General features: G+C 49.0%; 1 protein-coding gene across 4 annotated transcripts in view; it reads right to left on the bottom strand.

The window, feature by feature from the left end:
- trh (PAS domain-containing protein trachealess) overlaps nt 1-23,920 on the bottom strand; it is a 398,041-nt gene that overhangs the window by 278,847 nt on the left and 95,274 nt on the right. For 3 of the 4 annotated variants that reach the window (XM_089557222.1, XM_089557225.1, XM_089557226.1), the window contains one exon: nt 21,178-21,201. The exons of the other annotated variant lie outside the window; for it this stretch is intronic. In XM_089557222.1, coding sequence (XP_089413348.1) covers nt 21,178-21,201 — 24 coding nt within the window. The remainder of the gene's footprint in view (nt 1-21,177; nt 21,202-23,920) is intronic. 4 annotated transcript variants of the gene reach the window in all.

Here is a 23,920-nt window from a genome sequence, read left to right as displayed (position 1 = left end):
CTTTTCATTTTGCATGCTTCTGACACCACGCTTTGGCCGCTGTTTCCTCACCCCTTCCCCTCTACGCCCCCCCTTTCCGTCACATAGTACTTCCCGACACCCACATTCAAAGTCTTTTCTTTCTTTTTTTACAGTTCTATTTATTTCTTGTTCTTCGCTTCTTTTTCCTTTGGGAGAGGGTTTAGTTAACCACCGAAGCACTACTAGCGCCATCGTTATTCGAAAAAGGAAAGTAAAAATAAGGGTTCTATACATCGACAGCTCTCAATAACCGGTGTTCTCTCAATCCGCGGGGTTCGCTTTCACTACGCCCACATATACGCTATCGTGTTTGAAGAATACAATGTTGCGCGGCCGACACATGTTCAACCGTCCTTTCCTGGAACTGCTGCTGCCGAGTAGTCTAGCGCTTGGCTCCGCTGCCATCATACCCCGAGGCGTGGCCGCTTCGCGGGCGCTTGTAGGTATGTATGGTTCTGCGGCGCAGTTCGAAGTCGTTCGTTCGACTCCCTGCTGCGTCGAGGGAGTATGTCTTCGTGAAATGGAGGAATGCAAGTTCGAGGGAACACGGTAAGGGTAATCGATTGCGTGTGTCACTGCACACCGTTTGATCACATTTAAGGAACCAGTATCGCCTGGGAAATAGGTTTCCAACTTCGTGAAACAAGATATATAGAAGACAGACATACTGATAAAAAGAAAAAACTGAGCGAGATAGCTACGAGGACGCAAAAGAAATGAAAGGCGAGGAAGTTAACCATGTGCCCGCTAGGGTTCGCTATACATGGAAAGTGGGATTATATAGAGCGAAAGAAATGGAAGAAAACCTCAGTCTGTCAAGTACACGGGACGTGACATTGCAGCGTTTCTACTTCCTCACTCAACGAGGGTAGCTGGAAAGCTATGGGCTCACTCGAAGTTTTGAAGCACTGGAATGAACGCTTTCAGGGCTTGCAGTGCGTGTGCTGATGGAATTCACATTAAAACTGCGCCTGCGAAGTGGCAGATGTGTGCTTGAGAGCTACCGCCATCTGGTGCGTGCATCTGTCACTAACACGGCCTGTGCATGCGCAGAGGAAGCGGAGGAGGAGAGGCGCGCATGCGCGGAGTGGCCATGTAAAAAAGGCGGAAATGCATTCAAATACGAAACATCCATTAGCCCGCCTGTCAGTCAGGGGTCGATTATGCTCCGCGGAAGTGAACAATTATGTTCAGAAGGAAAGCTTCCAGATTTATTTTTTCTTTTACTGAATATCAGGGACACAGTGTTCGTAGCTCTCTGACCACGTTCAGTTCTGTACACATGTAAAAAAAAGAAGCAAACAAAAGATAACTCCCACACTTTTCGCCAACTGGCCGTCTACAGCTGACGAAGTCCCTCAAACAGTTATATCACGGTGAAAGGGGAAACAAAAATTGGATATCCACGTCAGCGCAGGCGAAATTGACTGCACATAGCAATATGTTTGTTGCTTGCGAGAACAGCATAAGAAGAAAGCAAAAATATATATCGATAAACACCCGTATAAAGACATCACTGGTTATAGATGCCCTACGCGCACAAGCAAGCGATGGAAAAGGCCGCAGGGGGCTAACAAGCCCAGAGCTAGTACCGAACATATTTACCTGGGCATGTGCCAAATTATATGCACACGTGTGACTACAACAGGATGTAACGATGCCCCTCCGTGCTATCGGCGCACGGTAAACAGCCGGAGGGTATTTTCTCAGGTTCCTGCTGTTTACGCCATGAGCCGCGATAGCCTGGAAGTATGGTTTGCACCACTGAGCGGCAGCACCAGATTACCCCGTACTACTTTTTGCACCACGACAGCTGGAACAGCACCAGATTACTTCATACCGCAGTTTAAACCAAGAAACAATAGCACCAAATTACACCTTAGTATGATTTACACCATGAAGCAATAGCACCAGGTTGGATGTTCTATACATATGGAACGATGAAGTGCATAGTCCGACACACGAGCTAACAAAGTTCGCTGCATGAAGAATTGTCGACGACAATATGTAAGGTGAAATTAGAGCATGTCAATATGTCCCATGTCCTTTGGATATGCAAACAAAAAGTTCACTGCAAGTCTCTGTTGCCTACACTACATAGCACTACAGCGTTGCCTGCATACATAGCAGGCAACGCTGCGGAGGTTGCTGAAGTAGTGCGCCCGGGAAACCATATTACTCCACCACGTATCATTAGTTCTTCTCGAAACTCCGGTCAGTGTTTTGACGAAAATAAAGAGCGGTATAAAGCTATGTGGTAGCATTGAAAATCACGGTCGAAGCTGTCAGGCGCTCAGTGTTCGGGCTCTCTGGCCATAATTTTCATGGAGTGTGAACTACTTTTTGCGCGCGGATTGAGTAGGAGCGATTCACCCTACCAACCGCGTATCATACCGCCAGGTGTACTTTTTGCTTCTCGAAATCTCGACGAGCCACAGGACGAAAGTGTTGCATGAGGTAAAACGAAGTCTTGGAGGTGCCAGTCACGGCACTTAAGATTTGTCGCAACGAAATATGCTTGTGTTAGTTTTGGTTGCATGGCGAACTACTTTTTGCGCGCGGACTTAGCCTGCGCGAACAGGCGCGCTAGCTTTGGCAGCGTTGACTGCTATGTATGAAACGAAGTATAGGGCACGCTAAGGGACCTAAAACACTGTCCATCGTTAGAGGCAGCTTCTCCATACCTTTCACTGTGGTTTAAAGCCAAGAATGAAAGCACTAAATTGCTCCAAACCATACCATGGTATAGTTTACGGTGGTGGCTGCGGCAGTAGTAGTAGTAGAATGAGGAAGAAAAGGAAACTTTTATTTCTATGAAAGCAGTTTCACGACGACTTCCAGTGGGTGCCCGGAAACCCCGTAGTTGGCGCCATATACGCTCGGCGCAATCCACCAGCCATTTCTGGCCAGGAGCCGTGACACTCCTCAACCACTGCTCCCAGCAGATAGGGGTGGCATTAAGCGTGGGCTAGAAGTTAATTAATTAATTAAACACTAAACAACGCGAGAAAATACACTTAGACGTTAATATAGCTATGGACGTCGATATAGTGCACGGGCTTTAGAACAGCCACGGACGTCGATATAGTATGTGGACGTTTTGCTTTCGCACTGCTCCAGTGCGGGTCGCTGCAGTGATCTCAAAGTTTTTTTTCTTCCCTGACGTTGTATACGTGTACAGCCCGAAGTCGAGCGCTGCGACGCGCCGCCTAACCTATACCCTGTTTCTACAGAGACGGCAAATGTGTATCCACTTCAACCGCGATTTCCGTCCCTCTGGCGGTAAAAAGAAAAAAAAACGAAACAGAGGTCCGATATAGTATAGGCTTCGCCATTTTCCCGCATTGCCTGGCGCCCGCGGGCCACCGCCATGCGGGTGTATCTTGTTTATGAGAAGTACGGAGTTGTAGAAAAGAGAAGGTCGAGGAAGCGAGCAGCGCCGCACACCGGGCGGGCAGTATATAGCCGGGCCGCGTCTTATCGGAACGCCGCCGAAGTCCCTCGCCCTCTCGCGATGACCCCCTCCCCCGTTCCATCCATCGCTCGCTCCTCTTCTTGGCAGCGTTTCCCCTTGCATCGAACTTCTGCGATTTTGTTTTCTTGATTTTTCCCGCCCCTTGGCGACTTTTCCTCCCGCTTATTTAAGTTGCCGACCGAGACGAGTCGCATGTCCGAGAGACATAAATTCTCTCGGGAGAAAGAGAGAAAGATAGCAAGAGACCGCGCCGGACGGAAAAGATTATCGCAAACCGGTCGCGTAGCTATGGCTTCCCCAATCACGTGACACTCGACCCCCCCCCCCCCCCCCCCCCCCCCCTTCGGAGCCAGCCGCGCGCGACAGGGCCGCGTAGTATCGAGACGGGACCGAGCAATGAATGTCCATGGCGTCCAAAGAGCGAGAGTTCACCGCGCCGAGCCAACAACCGCTTCAAAAAGCGCGCCTCAGTCGACCCCCCCCCCCCTTCCCAACCGCACTCAAACACGAAGGATCAGAGCGCAAAAATGCAGATCGTGCTCGTATTGATTTATAGGTGCACCGCCGTCGACCGCCGCACGGAAAGGGTCCTTCGTTCCTACAGCTCGAAAGAAAATGAAATACACTCACTCAAGCCTCGGCGTGGACCAAAGGGAACGAGTTATCGCGTGCAACCAGCTTTGGTTAAGGCTACATTCCGTGCATTGGAATCGATTCGAAATCCGCTAACGAATTCACAAAAACAACAACGACAAAAATGACCGGGAAATAAATGCCGTAAGAACAGATTTAAATCGAAGCCGACGGCGGCATTTTATAGGAGTGTCTCGGAACGGCTGCTTGACAAAAAAAGAAGAAGATAGAGAGAAAGGGGGAAAAAAGAGGGACGGCGAAATGTGTATACTTTGTCCCCTTTTTTCCTGCATTCTATCGCGAGAGCAGATGTACGCACACAGACGCCGCGACCATTCAAGACTTTGAATTATACGAGTGGCCGGGACGGATTAAGAGCTTCGTGCTCGGAATGCTCGATTCCACAGTGTAACCGCGCGGTCTCTTTCTCTTTGTCGCTCTATCTCCTATGTAAGAAACGCGAGGCAGGCAGCGAACGACTTGAAAGAAGACTTAGTGTTTCTTACAAGGTTCACACCGCTGCTGGATGCTGTACTACGCGGTATACTCACATGCTTACTGTAACATTGTGTAACTTGTATAGGAGGAGACGACCGAGGAAACAGGGCAGCCTTTCCTGAGTAACAACGTTAAAATTCAGGGCGTTGCTTCGTAACGATGTTGCTTTTTACCCTCTCAATCCGTTGCCTTATTCTCCATTGGTTGCTGGCTCGTGTGAAGTCACGTCTAATAGCGAGCGACAACTATCATTCGCTGTTTCCGACACCACTATGACCATTTTCGAAGTGCAAAAAGAGTCGGTTTAAGAAGGAATAGCTACAAAACAGGGGTTCTGTGGAAACCTATCAATTCCTAAGCGGCCGCGGCAAAAAAAAAAAAAAAAAAAAGCTTTGCACGAGTAGAAACTTGGGCATGTTGTGAAAATTATTTCATGTTCAACAACAAACCTGTCGCGGAGGTGTGGTTTAGGAGGAAGACTGGGGGGACATCAGTATAGGATAACTACGTGGCCTCCGGCGACTCTATGAATATATGTTTAATTCTTCGAGGTACGCGTACACTCTGTTCTGAAGCGAAAAGCTTCACTAGGCTAGTCAACACCGCGCTTCGCGTGAGCCACACTACAGATCTGACACTTCTGCGCATGCGCGAAACCGAGTGACGTCACGCACGGCGCAGACACTCGCTATGGAAGGAGAAGAAGCAACAGTCGGACGGCGCAGAAACAGGCAGAAGTGCCAGTGCGACCAAGGTCTTCACGGCAGACTTTGTGAACAATCCGTTCAGCTACGTGTGTGACGTTTGTGAAAGACTATGGCATTTGCGGGATCTTAAGTCGGTAAGTGATGCCATGCGGCAGACACTGAGCTTAGCATCTGTTCAGTTGAGTGAAACTGTGGGCAGGGTATGTGCCTCATGTAGGGCATTTTTAGTCAAACAGAAAGGCCCTCTGTTCAGCGTTTGCCCTTTCGCCGCAGCCATGCGCAGTGCGCATTTGAAAGGAGAGGTGTAAAAGGCGCGCTTGCCCATAGAACAGGCGCAGACATTCGCCTTGGAAGGAGAAGAAGAAGCAACAGTCGGACGGCGCAGAAACACCGATCCCTGAGTGGTAGCTTGGGAGTTGGCTGAAAAGCAGCGAGAGCTTTTCGCTTCGAGATATCCAGACTTAACCTTAACTAAGCTACAGCCAATTTTTTCAAGGAAACGATGTAATCTGTTTGAAGAGCGCTGTTCGGTTCGCAGGAATGTCCCTAAAGGGCTCAATTCCGAAAATAATTCCAATATAAAGTGCCAGTTCTGGCCTAATGCAAGGAATCGCCAAAGGCACAGCCGCCCGGTGAACGAAACACGTTCCTTTGCTTCGCGGTTAAACCAAAAGTATGTGGAAGAAACAGAGGCTCAGGAGGACACTGTGTTATACTGAGTAGCCATCATATTGCATAATCAAATCTAAATCAATGGCATCAGTGTCGTCAGCTTCGTAATTACGAACGTGCCAATGTGCCATCCTCTTTAAGCAGTCCTAGAAGTGTGAGAATGGTTAACACAACTCTCGATTAGTGTTTACGCTACCAATCGGGTAAGGTAAGTCGTGTCAGGTAAACTTTATCGTCCAGTGATGCATAATGTGCAACCGCTGCTAAAGCTCGATTTTTACCAGCAGCAGGAAATACACCGTTCCGAATTTTCGGACCATGCGGCCTCTATGTGAGGATTGAGGCCTATATTCCAAGTGTGTCGTGGTAGCGCTCAACTATCTATCGGTCGACCGACAGGAAGGTTATTGATTTTAGTAAAGAATAACTAGTACTGATGCGAGATGAATGGCCATTCACTCTTTGAAAAAAACCAAGGCAGTGCCTAACTGGGCTTCTGAAAGCTTCCTTGGCGCGATGGGCCTTTCTGTGATGGTTTCGGCAAAAGCCGGTTTTGAAGTTTTTTATAAGGGGGTAATGATTAATGAAGGCCATTTACTGAACCATAGGCTGACCTTCATTCAGTAGGCTGGACATTAACTGTTCACCGAACTGCCATTAAATTTATACTACGCAAGTAATACACGCTTTTTTTTACGTTTGTTTTTATTGTCATAGCTAACGCGTAAGAGTTTCCAACGAGTTATCCCGACCAATTTACTCAACAACTGCGGCATTATTTCTTTACATTTTTTTAACTGCTTTTTGCGTTTCACCCTGCTATAACTTAAAAAGCAGCAAATTTTGTTTCGAGGATATACGATGCGTAAGACGTTACTTTATTGTTTCTGTCATGCACTGAAGTACGACTTGAGCAAGCAGACGGGAGCATTTAATCTCTCCGTTGACTTTTTCCTTCTCTCCAATCTTCCGTCACGAAGAAATTAACGACGAGTGTGTTAGTCGTGACTGGTTACTACGTGCGTTAAGAGAAGTATAGTCTGAAGCAGAGAGCTAATCAGGCTGAAGAGCGAAAGGAAGATTACATAATTGCGGTGGACTGGTCACGAAGACTACGAGAAGATTTAGCACGGGCATTTACTGCCTACGAGGTCCTTATCTCTGCATTTAATATACGACTCCCTGAGTTGATCTTCAGCCTAAAACCCACGTTGCTACACCCCGGCATGAATTCCACATCAAGTGAGTTCCGAGTAATTTAAGGCTGGCACAGATGGAGGCAGTACTTATCTATATTCACGTGAACGCTGAGGCAGGACCTGCGGGCAGATACTGCTTCTGATTTTTGCTTCTTTTTTTTTGCAGGGCAAGACCGAACCCTTCGTGTTCCTTATCGTGTTTGCCCACATCAGGAAAAACGTTGGCGTGTTCTTTCTAGGAAAGGCTCAACTTGAGAGAAAACTCTAGCAAGTGCTCCCAGTTCTCTATCGTCCTTGTCCTCTACAGTCTCCTCTGTGTGCTTAAAAGTGCGCGAGTATCGACGCGCAGATGTGCAGACATCGTCCATACGACACAAGCCAGTTCGCCCTGAAGCAATGTCAAATGCGATGCCTGTTTTCTCCCGGATACACCACGTGGAAAAGTTTATTTTTCCCGGGAGAGGACACTTCAAGTACTCTAAACAAGGTTACACCCATATGGGAGTACAAACGGAGCAAACTGTCCTATAGCGTACTCCCTTTTCGAGTAGACCACGTGGTCTATCTCAGGTGAGGACCCTTCCTGCACTCTAAACAAGAATACACCCATATGGGAGTAACAAGGGAGCAAACTATCCTATATTGTGCTCGCTTCTTGCCCAGACCAGGCGGACTATGCCGGGAGAGGACCCTTCCTGCACTCTAAACAAGAATACACCCATGTGGGAGTAAAAAGGGAGCAAACTGTCCTGTAGCATACTCCCTTTTCGGATAGACCACGTGGCCTATCCCCGGAGAGGACCCTTCCTGCATTCTAAACAACAATACATACATATGGGAGTAAAAAGGGAGCAAACTGTCCTATAGCATACTCCCTTTTCGAGTAGACCACGTGGACTATCCCGGGAGAGGACCCTTCCTGTACACTAAGCAAGGATACACGCACATGGGAGTAAAATGGAGCAAACTGTCCTATAGCGTACTCCCTTCTCGCATTGATCACGTGAACTATCCCGGGAGAGGACCCTTCTTGCACTCTAAACAAGAATACACCCATGTGGGAGTAAAAAGGGAGCAAACTGTCCTGTAGCATACTCCCTTTTCGGATAGACCACGTGGCCTATCCCAGGAGAGGACCCTTCCTGCATTCTAAACAACAATACATTCATATGGGAGTAAAAAGGGAGCAAACTGTCCTATAGCATACTCCCTTTTCGAGTAGACCACGTGGCTATACCGGGAGAGGACACTTCTTGCACACTAAGCAAGGATACACCCACATGGGAGTAAAAAGGGAGCAAACTGTCCTATAGCATACTCTCTTTTCGGATAGGCCACGTGGACTATCCCGGGACAGGACACTTCCTGTACACTAAGCAAGGATACACCCACATGGGAGTAAAAAGGGAGCAAACTGTCCTATAGCGTACTCCCTTTTCGGATAGACCACGTGAACTATACCGGGAGTGGACACTTCCTGTACAATAAGCAAGGATACACGCACATGGGAGTAAAATGGAGCAAACTGTCCTATAGCGTACTCCCTTCTCGCATTGATCACGTGGACTAACCCGGCAGAGGACACTTCCTGCACCCTAAACAAGAATACATCTATATCGGAGTAAACAGGAAGTAAACTGTCCCATAGCACACTCTTTTATAAAATGGAGTGTGTTAGAAGACAGTTCACTCCCTTTTTACTCCTTTCTGTTGAGAGTGTGATGTACAGGATGGGAAAACTACACCACCACTAAAGCAGCAGGACGATAATTCTTCGTTCTGCCTCGCAGTTCCTTCCACCACACAATACTGGGAGACAAGAGCAGGGGAATCAACAATCTAAACCTAATAAATAAAGAAGTTTTGGAACAAATAATTGGTCCATATTCGAAAGCACATTGATGTCAGAACTTTCATCTGAAATCGGAACCGGGGTTAAATCACGGACATTGCATGTGGTCCTATCAGAAACTACATTCCAGTCTATACCTGCTCCATGGCCGACTGCTTCGTTCCATATATCAGACCATGTTCGTTGCTAAAGTGCATTCTTGGTCATATTAGGGCGTTGCTATAATATTACGAGGAGCGCAGTCGAAAAAAATTAGGAGTCACTTTGGCGACTAAAGTGGTGCAAGGCGAAAGCCTTAGTACAGCATTCTGTCACGAATGTGGTTGTGAATGATGATTCAAGTGCTGCCAGCGAATGACGCGTCCATTGGCTGTCTGCGTGTGTTACTGATGTGTGGTTAACATGTTAAGCTTCGCCTGTAAGAGTGGAACGCGACAGCGCCTTGCAACGCTGCCAGGGAGTCCACAGAACGCCATCGCCAATTCGGCTGTACGCCTTGCTGGACGGTAAATTTATTTTTTGAGGAAAGGAAATGTATCTCTCTCGCCTATCTGGGTGGACACCTGCACCTCGCCGTAAGGGAAAGGGGGAAGATGGGAGTGAACGAAGACGCCGTATTAGCTAGACGCGCTTTTGTTCATTCCAAACCATTCAGCTGGCATTACGGAGTGGCTAGCGTGCTCGTATCGCACTTCGGAGACCCTGGTTCGATTCCCCAACTCGACCAATTTCGTTCTCGGTTTTATTGATTTATGCGGTCTAACTAGAAAGGTTAATTAGGCTATTTCATATTTATATTATTGTATTTCTATCCATCGTGTTCTGTCATTCACCTGTCGATTGTTGGAACTGTCTAGGATGTTCGACACAACGTATATGAAACGAGCAACGTCGAACTGAGTGGGGAAGGGCGTGGTGGTGGAGCGAGCGCGGCTTCGTACTTATCTGTTTTTTTTCAGCAGCGTCTCCTTCCGCGGACGCTGTTGTCGCTGCGGCGCGCGTCTCTTTTCTTTTGCTCTTTCTGTTGACCTCTTCATTCTCCTCTATGTTAATTAGGCTAATTGATTAATTAAGCAATTAACTAAACTCAGTCCACTTAGTTGGAGCATCACTATACGATCCCTTTGATTGGTTGCATGGTTACTAGCCAAAGTACAATTGGCCCCATTTGAAATTCGCGCACTGTGACGTCACGAGCATTTCGACCAATTGAAAAGCGTGACATTTTCTGTCGACAACTCCTGCTTACATCGATGAGGCATTAAAGGCTTCCGCCTTAATAAGCTAAACTAGAGCAGAGGTTTCGGGAACTTCGACATTCGCCGCTGGCGACATATTTGTAAATTCATTGATTGTGCGCGTGAAATCTGTCATTGCTTGATCATAAACATTATGACTTGTACGTTATCCACGCGGTACCAAGACGCGAACCTAAAGCTTTTGTGACATGCTGAACGCACAACGCATGGAGTTTAGCGCAGATCGAGCTCGGGTTAGTTGGTGTCTTGCATCACAAAACAGTTGCTCCTTTGCATGCACAAACACGGCGTGGAGCACGATGTACATGTCCCATGTTTCAGTGCATAAGTGCATATGCAAGTAGACGACGCAGATCAAATTCACATTGCGCTCCATGACGTGTTTGCGCTTCCTTGCACTCTCGCAGCAGCGAAACCCTTTGTCGTATGCACAAACAGCCTCGTCTAAAACCTGCGTCATTGGCTCTTGCATTGAAGACCCCGAAACACGCATCTTCGCTACTGCTTCTATACTGTCCCTCATCTTCTGTAACCCACGAAAAGCCATGACTCATAAGGCGTGACGATCTGACGGAGGGGACTGGTGGCCAATTCTACGTGCGCACCACCCTAAGCCAGCAGGCAAGCCACCAACGACCAACCGACCTCCACAGACACGTATGCGCGATAAGTTCCCTCATAACTGCCGCAGATCTAACGCAGCGTTAAAGAAGCGAGAGAAAGAGCTTCTTAAACTGTGACGTCACTGACTCCTCCCTCCCCGCCATCTTCTTTTCCTTCCTTCTCACCACGGCCTCAGAGACGAAGGGTTAACCGCACACGCGCGTGCGTGCTTCCGATGAAAAGTGCGAGCATGTGTACTCCGAGACCGGTATCCTCATCTTCTGCAAACCAAGAACAGTAATAAGGCGCTAACGCAGGGACTGGTGGTCAATTCTACGTGCGCCGGGCTCAGAGCGTACCAGCTTAAACCGGCGGGCAAGCCACCAACGACCAATCGACCTCCACAGACATGTATGCGCAATAAGTTCCCTCATAACTGCCGCAGATCTAACGCAGCGTTAAAGAAGCGAGAGAAAGAGCTTCTTAAACTGTGACGTATCTTACTCCCCCCTCCCCGCCATCTTCTTTTCCTTCCTTCTGACCGCGGCCTCAGAGACGAAGGGTTACCCTCACACGCGCGTGCGTGCTTCCGATGAAAACTGCGAGCGTGTGTACTCCGAGACCGGTGGTCACGTAGCCATAACGGCGACGGAAGGGAGGTGTGTGTGATTCGTGCCACACACGAGGACGACCGCGGCGTCGACGAGGGGAGGAATGATCCCGCACGACGCGCGGCGTGCCCCGGCGGCGGCGGCCGAGAGCGGCGGTCGCATTCGCGGCACGTCCCCGAGACGTGTTGACAGCGGGCCGCTAACCCCCCGCTTGGCTCACGGCGGCAGCCCGCTCTTGGCCTCCGCGCACGACGGGGACGGCCGGGGGCACGTAGCCCGCGCGTGCCTCTTCTCGACGGCGCGGAGGGCGGCCCCGACTCCTTCTTGAAAAGGGGGCCGGCTACCGAGGCCAACGTATGTACGTGCGCTTTCACTTTAGCTTCCGTGCAGCCACGCTACACACGGCAGACACGTCCCCGGCAGCACCGCTAACCGGCCCAATGTTGGATGTGTATTGGCAAAGGCTGGGCTTACAATGGACCAGAGCTAAAGCGTCTAATTCCAATATTGGATATTGGGCGAGTTACATGTGCTGCTTGGGACGTGAACAACACCCGTGACGGATGTAGGCAGTGATGTAGCTTGTTAAGGGCTTAGCTAATTCTTGCCACGCGATGATGATGATGATGATGATGATGAACGACGCTGACATCACCTTTGCAGCGAGAGATCACGTTCAGGATCAGACCGAAAACAGAATAAATTTTAAGCTGCCAGAAGAGAAGAAAGTTGACGGGAAAAGAAAAGAAGTAAGCGATGAAATAGAAAAGGTAGAAAGGATCTAGCCATTTTTGTGGGTGTGTGCCATTAAGCCTGCAGGAGTACATCATTATCATCATCATCATCTAGCCATTGGTCTGAAAGTAAAAAAAAAACTTCAATACGCTTCAGTAGGAAGTTGGTGATGATGATGGCGATGAGCGCCCCACCTATGCATAGCGTAGAGTGTGATTTCGAGCACCCTTCTAGCAGGGTTCCTGGGACCGTTGTCTGTCCCGACTTATTTTTACAGCAAACGCTGCATGAGGGACTTCCCCTATTGGTTCGATGACGCTGTCGCTATCACATTATGAAAGAGCCGCTGGCCGCATGTCAAAACACGGTGAAGAGCTGCGTTACAGATTGGTGGTTCTGCTGGGTGTGCTGTAGCGTAGCCAAAACACTCGGCTGGATGTAAAGACGAAGACGACGACACCGAAGTATGAGGCTTTCCTGTAGAACGAAAATTGCTACAACGACAATGAACGACAGCAATGGCCCGCTAACGCTTCGCGGTTCCTGTAACTACCGGGATTGAACTCATTTTTACATGTGCTGTTCTTCAAGCCACGCACAGAGCACGCAATAAATGTCACTCTTCGTGTGCCACACCACCAGCAGATCCACATCTTATGGTAACGCGTAGGCCAAATGCAGATCCGTCCCAGCACTTCGGCGGGCAATACTCCCGCCTATCCGCAAAGAGTACCCCACACGAATCGCACCTTACATGTTCCCTCAGCCGCGCATGAAATAGAGATATTCAGCATACCGGAGACGTACCAGTGGAGACGCATACCGGTTTTGAGCGAGAAAGCTGCGCATGCCCATTGGCGAGTGTGTGGCCGGGGAAGACCATAGCACGAGCGCAACAGGCGAACGTAAAACCGGTATGCGTATCCGCTGGTACGCCTCCGGTACGCTGTCTCTCTAACAAGGTAACCCCTTACTAGCAACGTCAGTGCTTTAGAACTCATTCATACCGAGGAGAGGGAAGTGCACGGCTTTGACTGTGCTGCACGCAACACGGTGGTTGGAGTGGTCGAACCCTCAGCGACGTCGTGAGGGTCACGTGACCTGCATACCCGAACACTCCTTGGCACGCTGCGCCGTTTCCACTAAATGAAGCGTAGCGGACAAGGCTGTACGCCGATGGATTCCACCCGTATATAGTACATATAATGCGATTTCTCCGGCTAGCTGGCCGGGAATCACGCACACAAACGTGTCCAGTCAACGGTGCGCGTGCTTTGGGCTGAACGCACGAAGCAGCCAGAACGGACGTGTCGGGCGGCTCGAGCTGTCCTTCCTTGAATGCACGTCTTTACTCTCCGTGCAAACGATCTTCCTTTCGACGTGGGAGTTTTATTTTACAGAAAACGGTCGACTCTGAAGCATACGGATATGGCATACGAGCGGTGTGCCACTGTACAGGGCTTCGGACTTTTTTGAGGGCACTGGCGTTAGAGGGATGCCAGGCCTGTAGCTGCTCACTTTCAGCGATGTCGACCTGGATAACTTTCACTGGCATAAAAGTGTTGGCTAATGTTTAGGGGAAATTCCCAAGGTGGAGTAGCAATCACCCTTTACATCAACCCACGTGCAGCCATACGGCTATAAAGGAAAGCTGCACCCAGGTGGATGCTAATGAGTAATTACTGCTTTATAAGAAAAAACGTGTGTCAGTTTTCACAGAAATGTTGTCATTAGTCCCCAGAAAGCCAGATGGTTCTACGGGATCAAGCGATTGCAAATTCCGCACGAACAAAATGGTGCTAAGCGAAACCAGCTACTCTTCTTGAACAGCTAGATGTCTAGTTGTCAGAGCTGTCCTGACAAGTGTTCAATCCAAAACTCAGCCTAATAGGTTGTACGCTCCCTCACCGTTTCTGGGAACGTTCGTCAATATTACAGCTGCGGGCTGAGCTAGGACATCCTGTAGACGTCCAAGAAACGCTTCTTCGGGACTAGCATGGGTGTGTGTATAATAATGCTGGTGCGGGATGCTCCTTCATTGCCAGACAGTTCTAGCCCCTGGCAATGTCACCGCCACCGCCGCTTTCCGGGCGGGTGACGCCGATCGATGCTGGTAAAGGAAAGAAAGAAATATGAAAGAAAGGGAACCGACCAGGAGATCGGACACCCAGGACACGTCGGCGCGGGAAAGACGCCCCTTGGAAACATTACGGCCGCTGAGCGAGTCACTCGTATACCGTGCGCTCGTGCGCACACACCGTCCCGTAGGAGCAACGGTGCAAGAAATAAAGAAGGAACGAAGGAAAGAAAGCGCAAATAGAATGAAAGAAAGAAAGATGAAAAGGAAGGGCGCGAAGAGGGGTAAGGAGATTAAGTAAAAGAAAAAAAAGGTATGAAGCTCAGCGAGAGGAATGGAAGCAAATAAAAAGAAGAGCTGAAAAAAAAAAACGCACAACGCGAAGAATTGCCGAGGATGCCCGGTCGAAGTCGGAGAAGCGGGATCGCTGTCGGCGTGCGGGCGCGAGCTCTACCGTGGAGAAGGCGCCGTCGAGCGAGCCAGCGAGCGGCGGCGGGCGATGCGTCGACGCACGAGGCTTGCAAGTCACGTAGAGGCCGGCAGACCCATCGTAGAAGAGCGCGAGCTTGCTTACCTCCCCTGCTCCCTACACAGACCGTCGCGTGCTCGAAAACTTCGCACATCGCACAGAGGCTCCGCGCTGCATTCCTGGTCCCCATCACGTTGCCTTCTCAACCACGTCTAACCAACTTACCCCTTGCTAAATTATCAACTGCGCCCCTCCCCTGAAATTAAGCTTACTTTTTTTTTAATTCTATTAGTTTTAGGCTCGACTCTTCGCAGCTGGCTGTTGCGTTCGATAGGTCGTTCTTACTAAAGAATTATCTCTTATTTATTTATTTACATTTCTGCAGCGCCATGAGGGCATAATTGCAGGGGGGGATACATACATAAACAATCAATCGTACAGCATGTGCCAACTTTTTGTACAGGATAGGAAAGAATGGATGGCAGAGGATGAAAAAGAGCGTCAACAGAGCATTCACATCAGTCAATTGGTCGGGAAAGGACAAGAAGAGGAAAAACAGGAAAACAGCAGATGAACATGGGTGTACATCACAGTTCCGACAACAGTGCTCGGAACTTTGCTTTTCTCATATCATGCGCTCCCCTTTTAAGTTTTACTGTTTATCAAGCCTGGTCTTCAAAGCTAGTTCTTACAGAGCATCCAGTTGTCACTCGCTATGCTGATAAAGGAGGGCTCATTTCGAATGATCAACGGCGTCAGGATATTACGGGAGACATATTTCGCGTCGTTTTCTGGTATAAACCAGCGTACTGGAGTGGTAGCCTGGCCGAATGTCTTAGGCTACAGGGGCTCCACACCGAGCCACAGCAATGAAGCACTAACGCGCTCCTTCACTCATAGCACTGAGCCTCACTCAGTTACGCGATAAGGCAGGTGTCACCGCAGTCGCTCACTAGGTCACCCACACTTCACAAACATCATGAGCACTAAAGAACGCTCACGTCAGCACGCGCCTGGTTCCTGCGAGTCTTTACTATACGCTTATGCTGATTATCTCTCTCTGTTTTAGGGCTGCACTAATGAACGCTCACGTACCGAGACCTGAACACGAAAAGTGCGTCTAGGCCTTTTGTAACTGACGTTATTCTAACAATAGCCCTCTCATTTTCCAGCACAAGCAACGCACACTAAATGTCTCATTTGAAACGGTAGAATACGTTTCACCATAAAGCGACCGAAAGTCTTCAGCGCCAGCTGTTATTATCCCCTTTCTCGACATCGCGTCGTCGTAGTGCCGGCGTCCACGATCAAGTGACGGCTCTCCATTTTTATCCACCTGTGGCTCGTTCCTTCTTCAGCCGCCGCACTAAGATGCTCCATGTAAAACATAGAGAGCAACAGCCATTAGCTCCTCAAAGGGTAACTATATAACTTCCTCAGACTAACTACAAAGGAAATAACTCAGCCACATTTAGTCTCTTCAAGGCCTAACCATTCGTTACGAGCACTATAGTTACCACATTAATCCCTTTTTACTCTGTTTTTTGCCTGTTCTCAAAAACAGGCAACAAGTGCGTTCATGGGCTCACTGTGAGACCAAATTGGATTCCGTAGTTTAAATTGCAGTTTCTTCAATCCAGTTTGAAACCTTGTAACAATCAGAGGCCGGCTGACGTGAGCGTATGATCGCGCCGCCTGTAGGCTAAGATATGAACTTTGTACAGAGCTTTGCCTGCTTGTGAGTAACTATGAATGGTTCATTCGGCCGCCGCAAACAGGGGTCGCAATTCTAAACTATGGAACAATCAAAACTGCTGTCTTGAACCTCGATGTATGCTGGGAGGTTCGCACATTGCATGACTTTTGCGGTTAAGTACGATCATCGCTACGTGAGCGCGCGCCACTGGCAAGTGCTGTCGAAAGGCGGAACTACTGACTGCGGCGTACACCAGTGGCGGCCACACCTCGTCCCGTAACTTCCACAGCACTGCGCAGTTTTGAGTGAGGCATTCATGGCTCCCAACCACAAAGAGGGGTATGGATGGAGAGAGGAGCGCGAAAACGAACACTGCGTGGAGCCGCAAATTTTCCGGTGGCAGTGCCACCAGAGACAATAGCTAAGGCTCGGCGCGGTCCATTGTTCCAAAGTCAGTTCCGAAAGCGACACCTCCTTTCTCGTACCCCCCCCCCCCCCCCCCTTCTTATCCACGCTTTTCTTTTTTTAATTCTTCTCCTCCTCCTTTCCACTCTTTCCAGTGCCTCCTCATCCTCCTCTACGGTAGCGTTGTCCGTCCCGAGGAATCATTGTCCCGGGCCAGAAAGGCCAAACGCGCGCGGGCCAACGCATGCACTCCGCCGAGAGACGTGGAGAGGAGGCTCTTTGTTGGTTCTTTATCTGAGACCTGAAAAAACACCAGCAGCAGAGACTGTTTGCTTGTTTGTTTGTTGTGTCCTGCTTGCTGGCTATCCCAGAAAGCGTGAACGCCCGACTGGCGGCGCCGGCGGCGGAGGTGACATTACGGGCTCATTGCTCGACCACCCCCGTCCGGACCTCTCAGCAGCGAACACACAATTGCGTGCTGTAACGCCGGCCGCGGTTGCCTGCCGTATTTAAAAATGAAAGAAACAAAAAAGCGCAGGGAAAGAGAGTGGCTTTTGTGACAACCCACCCCCAACTCTCCTCTCCCCGACAGTAGAAAGATATGGAGTTGCTGCTGTGGACACCATGGTTGCCAGCAGGCGGCGGTGCCCACGGAAGGCTGTGCGGGTCCAGTGCCTCTCTAGCCGCCTGCTGACCGAGCGGAGGTCATTAGGAAGGAATAAGGAGGAGGGGGGGGGGGGGGGGAGGAATAAAAGCAGCGAAGGTAGCTGCCTTGGGAAACAATTAGGAGCGCCAGCGAGTCACTCACCGCAGCGCCTGCCTGCGTTACCGACGCTAGCCTCCAGCTAGACCTCCCCGATCCACACCACAAACTTTCACTGCCCCAGCGACTTGAGATAAGCCGAATGCTGGAACGGCCGACGCGGCGGGTATTTTACTTTGGGAGGAGCCGTCATGCTCATGGCGTTACGTAGCAGCAGTTTTAAATTTTGCCCAATAACAACGGATAAGATCGAGAGGTCAAAAGGAAGAAAGTCAGGAAGGAAGACGAGATTAAGATAGTCGCTGATTGTGTGAGCGCAGCTGGCGTAAGTAAGAGATAATTGGCGATCGATGGGAACTCCCTTTGACTGCAGAGGAACGCCCATACCACGCACGGCTGGTAATGAGGACAACAACGTAAAAACGAGCACACTGTAACCAGTCAACTTGTGATGACAACTGCGAGTGTGTAATTCTGAAGGAAGGCATCTGAACTTTGCGCACACAGACCTGAATACAGGTTGTGCGCAACCTCCTGGTAGTCTGTCGTCTCTGTATAGAGCGCACTCGAGCTCCGAGGTGCACGTGAGGTGACTATACAAGCACACCTACCGGTTATTACTTTAAAATAAAACTTCAAGCCATGTCAGATTGGCTCAGTTAGCTCGGCTGTCGTGAAAACTTTCCAGCTTTGGTGGCGCCTAAGTATTCTCGCCGTTGTACCAGGTAGCGCTCGCCTTCTTGAGATCGAATAAGTCCGGGAGGTAATCTTGCCGTCTGCAAATCGGTAACGCACGTAGCAGACGACACAGCTCCGAAACAAGACTTTCTTCTCAACAGCCGAACGCATCTACACTCGCGAACCAAAACTAAACTTGTTCGTACACGGAGACAAAGAACAAATAAAATCAGCGCTAGATTATACGGATCGTAAAACGAGGTGTATCTTATGCAACAGCGAGCGAGCAAAGCTGGAGCGAATGCGAGCAACTTCGGGTCATCTTCTCATGGGGAACAGGACACATTTGCAGCCCATGTGATACAACGTGACTATATACGGCAAGCGCGTGCGGATCGAGTACAACAGGGCTGGGCGATGCACGATCTTCCCAACGGCTTGCGCGGAGATCCGAGGCGCACAGGAGACCGGCGGGCGATATACGTATATACGTATAGTTTCTTGCATTTTGTATCACAACCCTCCGACGCCGTCTTGTACGCACGGCTGATTACTGCCGCACAGCGAATCGAAGAGGGTGGTCGGAAGGAGGGGGGGGGGGGGGGGGGAAAGACAAGCTGGCTGAAACCTCCTCTCCGTCAGGTGTTTCGATCCGGGAAGTGAATTCTGCTTCATCTTTCTTTTCTTTCGTTTTTGCTTGAAGCGTTTTGTCTTTTGTTTCAGCTGGATTCGCGTGGAGTCGAAACGAAGCACGGTGTATAGTATATGGGAGTGGGAGCCGCGGAGGATAGTGCGCGAGGGCCTCTCGCGAGATTTGATTTCGAGAGAGCGTGACTGCCATACGGTCCGCGAGTCCGACAGACCGGCGAGCGAACGACTGCCGTGAAAAAATAATAATAAAGAAAAAAGCAGAATAAGAAGGAACGAAGGCAAAAATAAAAAGAAGGAAAGAATTGGCGCAACTGAGCCACGCAGAAGAACTCAAGAGGGTGAGAGGGGAAGCGATACGGTATACCCGTCCAGCGAGAGGAAAACCCGCATGGGGGAAAAAAAAATAGCGTCACTATAGCAGTAGTGCTATTTGCCAGTTGCAGCGGAGGAAAAAAATTACTGAGAGCTCTTGTTCTAACGAAATACGCAGGCAGTATTTTCAGGCTCCTTTGCCCGAGGACGAACTGCCAGTTGTGTAACTTTATATCCAGGGAGTGGCGACATTGGGCAGCGAATCTCGTAAGCTCGAGCGCATTCTATATTAACCGCGGAGACAACGTCAACGCTTCTCCATGCTACCTGCCAAGTGACGAATTTTACGCATGAAAATCATGTTGAAACGCATTTTCCGGCGAATAAAAGTACAAGAAACAAATGGACCAAACGACAGCGCCCCATATATCCGCCCCCACCTGCTTTTAGCCCATTTTCTTTTTATGCGTGCGTCCAGAGCAGAGAATGTGAGAACTTATACACATCAGCACTGGCATTGTCATTTTACGAAAACACTGCGTTTTTTTTATATGTCGCCTTGCAGTAAGATATGCACTGTAATTGTCATGTAGATAATCCGTAGAGAATTTCGGAAGATGACTGTTACTACAAAAACAAAAAAAAAGCTCTTCGCGAGATGGGAGTTGTTGCGTTACATATTTGGAGGTTGTGTGCAGTGCATCTCACACTTACAGGAAACAGTATTCTAAGGCGAAAACAGGGTATACGAGGCGTGGATAACTGACTAGCATTTCTTCGACAGATGTATGCCTAACACGTCTATTTGCTACCTGCTTCCAATATTGTATAATAAATGTTGCGGTTATGCTGGCCTGAATACAAATTTAATCCTCAGGCGTATATATAATGCGTACAGTACACCTTTATAAAAAGGTATAGGAATAGGAGTGCCGCAAGATACACTCAAGATGCAAGATTTTGTAAATACGACTGCCATGTACCGTCTTTGTCAAAAGTAACCAGGCTGCATGGTTTGCTTCTAGCTTGTATAGTGGAACCCTTGTGGCTTTCCTATAGACCGAAAGGCGTTGGAAGGTAAGAAGACCCCCAGTCCATTTCACGACCATTTAACGACCATTTCAGCTTCAGGGAAGCTGTAAGGGCTCCACTGTACGAGCTAGAAGCAAACCATGCAGCCTGGTTATTTTTGACAACGGCTGTACGCTGCCATGTACGACCACACATATCATACGAGTGAAGAGGGAGATTTTCTTCTCTCCATTTTGCCACCTGCCTAACCGTGGCAGGTAGCAGCTGGCTATTCCGTGTTCCTGGCAGGTGCCAAGATTCACCTGCCAAGGTGCCACTTGCCACCTTTCAGGTGGCGAAGTGTGACACTGACGTTGGGTACGGGAACATGGGGCTCATATATGCTATCGCATAAACTGCTATCAAGTGTTTGCGCTCTGCGGTGAAGCCGCTAAACACGGCGAAACATGTCACTGTGCTGCTGTCGGTCTTTTGCTAACGCTTCAGACTTACAGTAAAGCAGACTTTGTGGCAGTCTGCACTCTGAACAGAAAGAAGTAACAAGGGAGTAAAGTTGTCCTCTAGCGCAATCATTTTGCTAGAGGACAGCTTTTACTCCCAAGCAGGCGTATTCGTGTTTAGGGTGTGCTGACGCAACCATCGCGACGGGAATGTAGTCGCATGCCTGGAGCTGGTCATGCGATGACACGTGACCGTGAATTCATGGCCGCTCACGTGACCGGATGTTGATGGTGTACGCAGTGAATTCGAACACATGGGGGAAGGGAGGGCACCGTATGAAAGTTTTCGCTCTAAAATTGCCCAGAAAAAGCATGACGTCGACACTTACATGACCATGGAGGAGTCCAGGTACCTGCAAAAAGAAAAAAGGCAGCAGAATTAGAGTCAGTCCTGCATTTCCCACAGCAGAACGGTGCGGGGCTTGCACAGTCTATTATGCATGGGTAAAAATATATCATGGATGAATGTGGCATTTATTGCTAATCTCCCCTTTTCTTTTACACGCTTTACACACAAATTCATGGTGTTACACCAAAATTCGCCTGCAGGACATTGGTGTGAGATAAAGGCATGTAGGGTGCGATCAAGAAAAAAATGACCCGAACGAGGTCAGCTCGTCTCACACTTCCGATCCAGGAAGTTACGTGCGGCTATCAAAGTACGCCTGCCCTTTGAAAACACTGATGACCACCATGTTCGACGCAAACTACAGGAAATAAGGCAGTTCGCTGGCCCAGGAACTAACCCTTTCTGCCCTCCGCTCATGCAGAGCGGTCGTTTCTCACCGTATAGTATCGTTATTTCGTGACTGACTGGCTGCACGCGGGTCAGTTGAGCTTCTCTATTTGCGAATAAGGCCTCGGTCATCGCGTGCGTCCTATTCACTGGTCTGTGTGATGTGACGGGGGCGACTCCGAACTGCTACTCTGATAGCTTCGTTCCTCCGTTCGTCCGCTTTTTTCGATTACACTTTTACAATTACAATCTTTCTTTTTCAGCCGAAGTGGCCAAGGAGCGCCGTGAATGCATACGTCATCTCTTTCTCCGACAGGATTCAGACAGCTATTTAGCGCACCGCCTACCCTCAGATGAACACGTAAAAAGTCGTCGCCCTTTTTTCTCTTCTTTTCTGCTCTTCACTGCATTTCCACGGGCAGAGCCGGACAAAAAGGAGAAAAAAGCATGAAAAGTAAGCAAAGAAGGAGATAACTGCAGACGACCACGCAGGTCTTCTTCAAGACCAGTAAAGTGGGCGTGCACACAACACCCGTCGAAAGCAGCCTCTCCGTATAAGGCGCCATAAACAACGGGCAGGGCGTATCAACGTCGGAGACATGCCGAGCTCCTCCGCGGGGCCACACACTGTTTCCGGCGGTGACCGTGAAAAGTCACGCCGTCGCACGCGAAGCGCTTGGTTCGGAAGAAGAAGACAGCAACGGGGAGAAAGAGGGAACAAACGCCCATGCGTGGACAGACGTGAAATGGCGGGCCTCCAAATGGAAGCGTGGCACGCAGGTCTGTCGGGCAAGAGGCGTGCAGTCGAGTGTTAAGAGCTGTGGGTTCAACGCCGCCTTAACGATATACGGTTCGTAACTATACAGCGAGGTGTTAGACCTGAGGCCAAATTTAACCTCGCTTAACTTGGCGCAACGTGCGTGAGGATGTGCTCCATGCGTCAGCGTATTACGGATTCACTGCTGTGGTGCGGACGGAACTAACTAACTAACTAACTAACTAACTAACTAACTAACTAACTAACTAACTAACTAACTAACTAACTAACTAACTAACTAACTAACTAACTAACTAACGGAACTAACTAACTAACTAACTAACTAACTATAACTAACTAACTATAACTAACTAACTAACTAACTAACTAACTAACTAACTAACTGACTGACTGACTGACTGACTGACTGACTGACTGACTGACTGACTGACTGACTAACTAACTAACTTGCATTGCAGAGAGGGGGCATGTAGGTAGGTTTCATAACAACACAAGAACAAGGGCCGGGGACTGCCTGGGTATGCTAGCTCGCACAAGAGGACGACGACTAGCACTTGTCGAGACACTGATTAGCACACTGAGGCTTCCCCTCCCCTGTTCACTTTGACCTGTCAACTAACTAACTAACTAACTAACTAACTAACTAACTAACTAACTAACTAACTAACTAACTAACTAACTAACTAACTAACTAACTAACTAACTAACTAACTAACTAACTAACTAACTAACTAACTAACTAACTAACTAACTTCTTTACAAGCTATCAATACCGAAATCAGAACGAAGTAGAGCTGAAATTGCGCCGGATTTCTGTCTGCCTCCTGCGAGACCGCACATAAACGAAGTAATCGCTTCAGGACAGTTTCGCCAACTGCCTGTAGCACGCTCACTTCGCAGCCGTGATCTAGACCGTGGCCGTATCGCCGTGCGCATGGGCTTTACTGTAAAGAACGATACAGCTGTGTGTTTGAGGCGCGCAGCGCCATCAAGGACCACGAAGGCGGCGACGGAATGTGAAGAGATGACGTCGAATACAGGATATGACTGCCGGCGAAACGTACCAGCATGCCTTTGTTAGAAGGTATTTCAAGCTACTATTTGATTTTAGCATTTGTTTTAATCTAGTTGAACAGAAAGACCAACCGTTAAGTCTCACAGGCAAAGTTTCCCAAGTCACACATAAAATAAGCTGTTCACATTGGCTGCAGTCATGCACAGACTTCTCGATATGTTCAGAAACAGAACTGTTATCTTCGGTCTAGTCGCATTCTTGCCGAGCGCGGTATACGATGAGCGCAATCTGAAGCTTGACCACACTCTTTAATTTTTGCGCACGCAAACGCGCACACACACATAAACACACAAACACACACGTCCGCGCACAGACGGAGAAAGAAAGCGTATTCAATTAGCCATATAGACCTTTTCGCATTTGCCTTCTTGAGGGCAGCCATCTTGCCACAGGTCTGTACCAGCAGCGTTCTGATTGGCGGATTTTATACAGGCATCTACTGAGCATGCGCAGCACAGTTCAACACGCACGCGCGCTCGATCA

This window comes from Amblyomma mixtum, chromosome 8 (genome assembly GCF_055824585.1).
Source record: "Amblyomma mixtum isolate Tamu chromosome 8, ASM5582458v1, whole genome shotgun sequence".
Classification (NCBI taxonomy): domain Eukaryota; kingdom Metazoa; phylum Arthropoda; class Arachnida; order Ixodida; family Ixodidae; genus Amblyomma; species Amblyomma mixtum.
The sequence above is the reverse complement of the archived record's forward strand: the minus strand, read 5'-3'. Positions and strand labels throughout refer to the sequence as shown.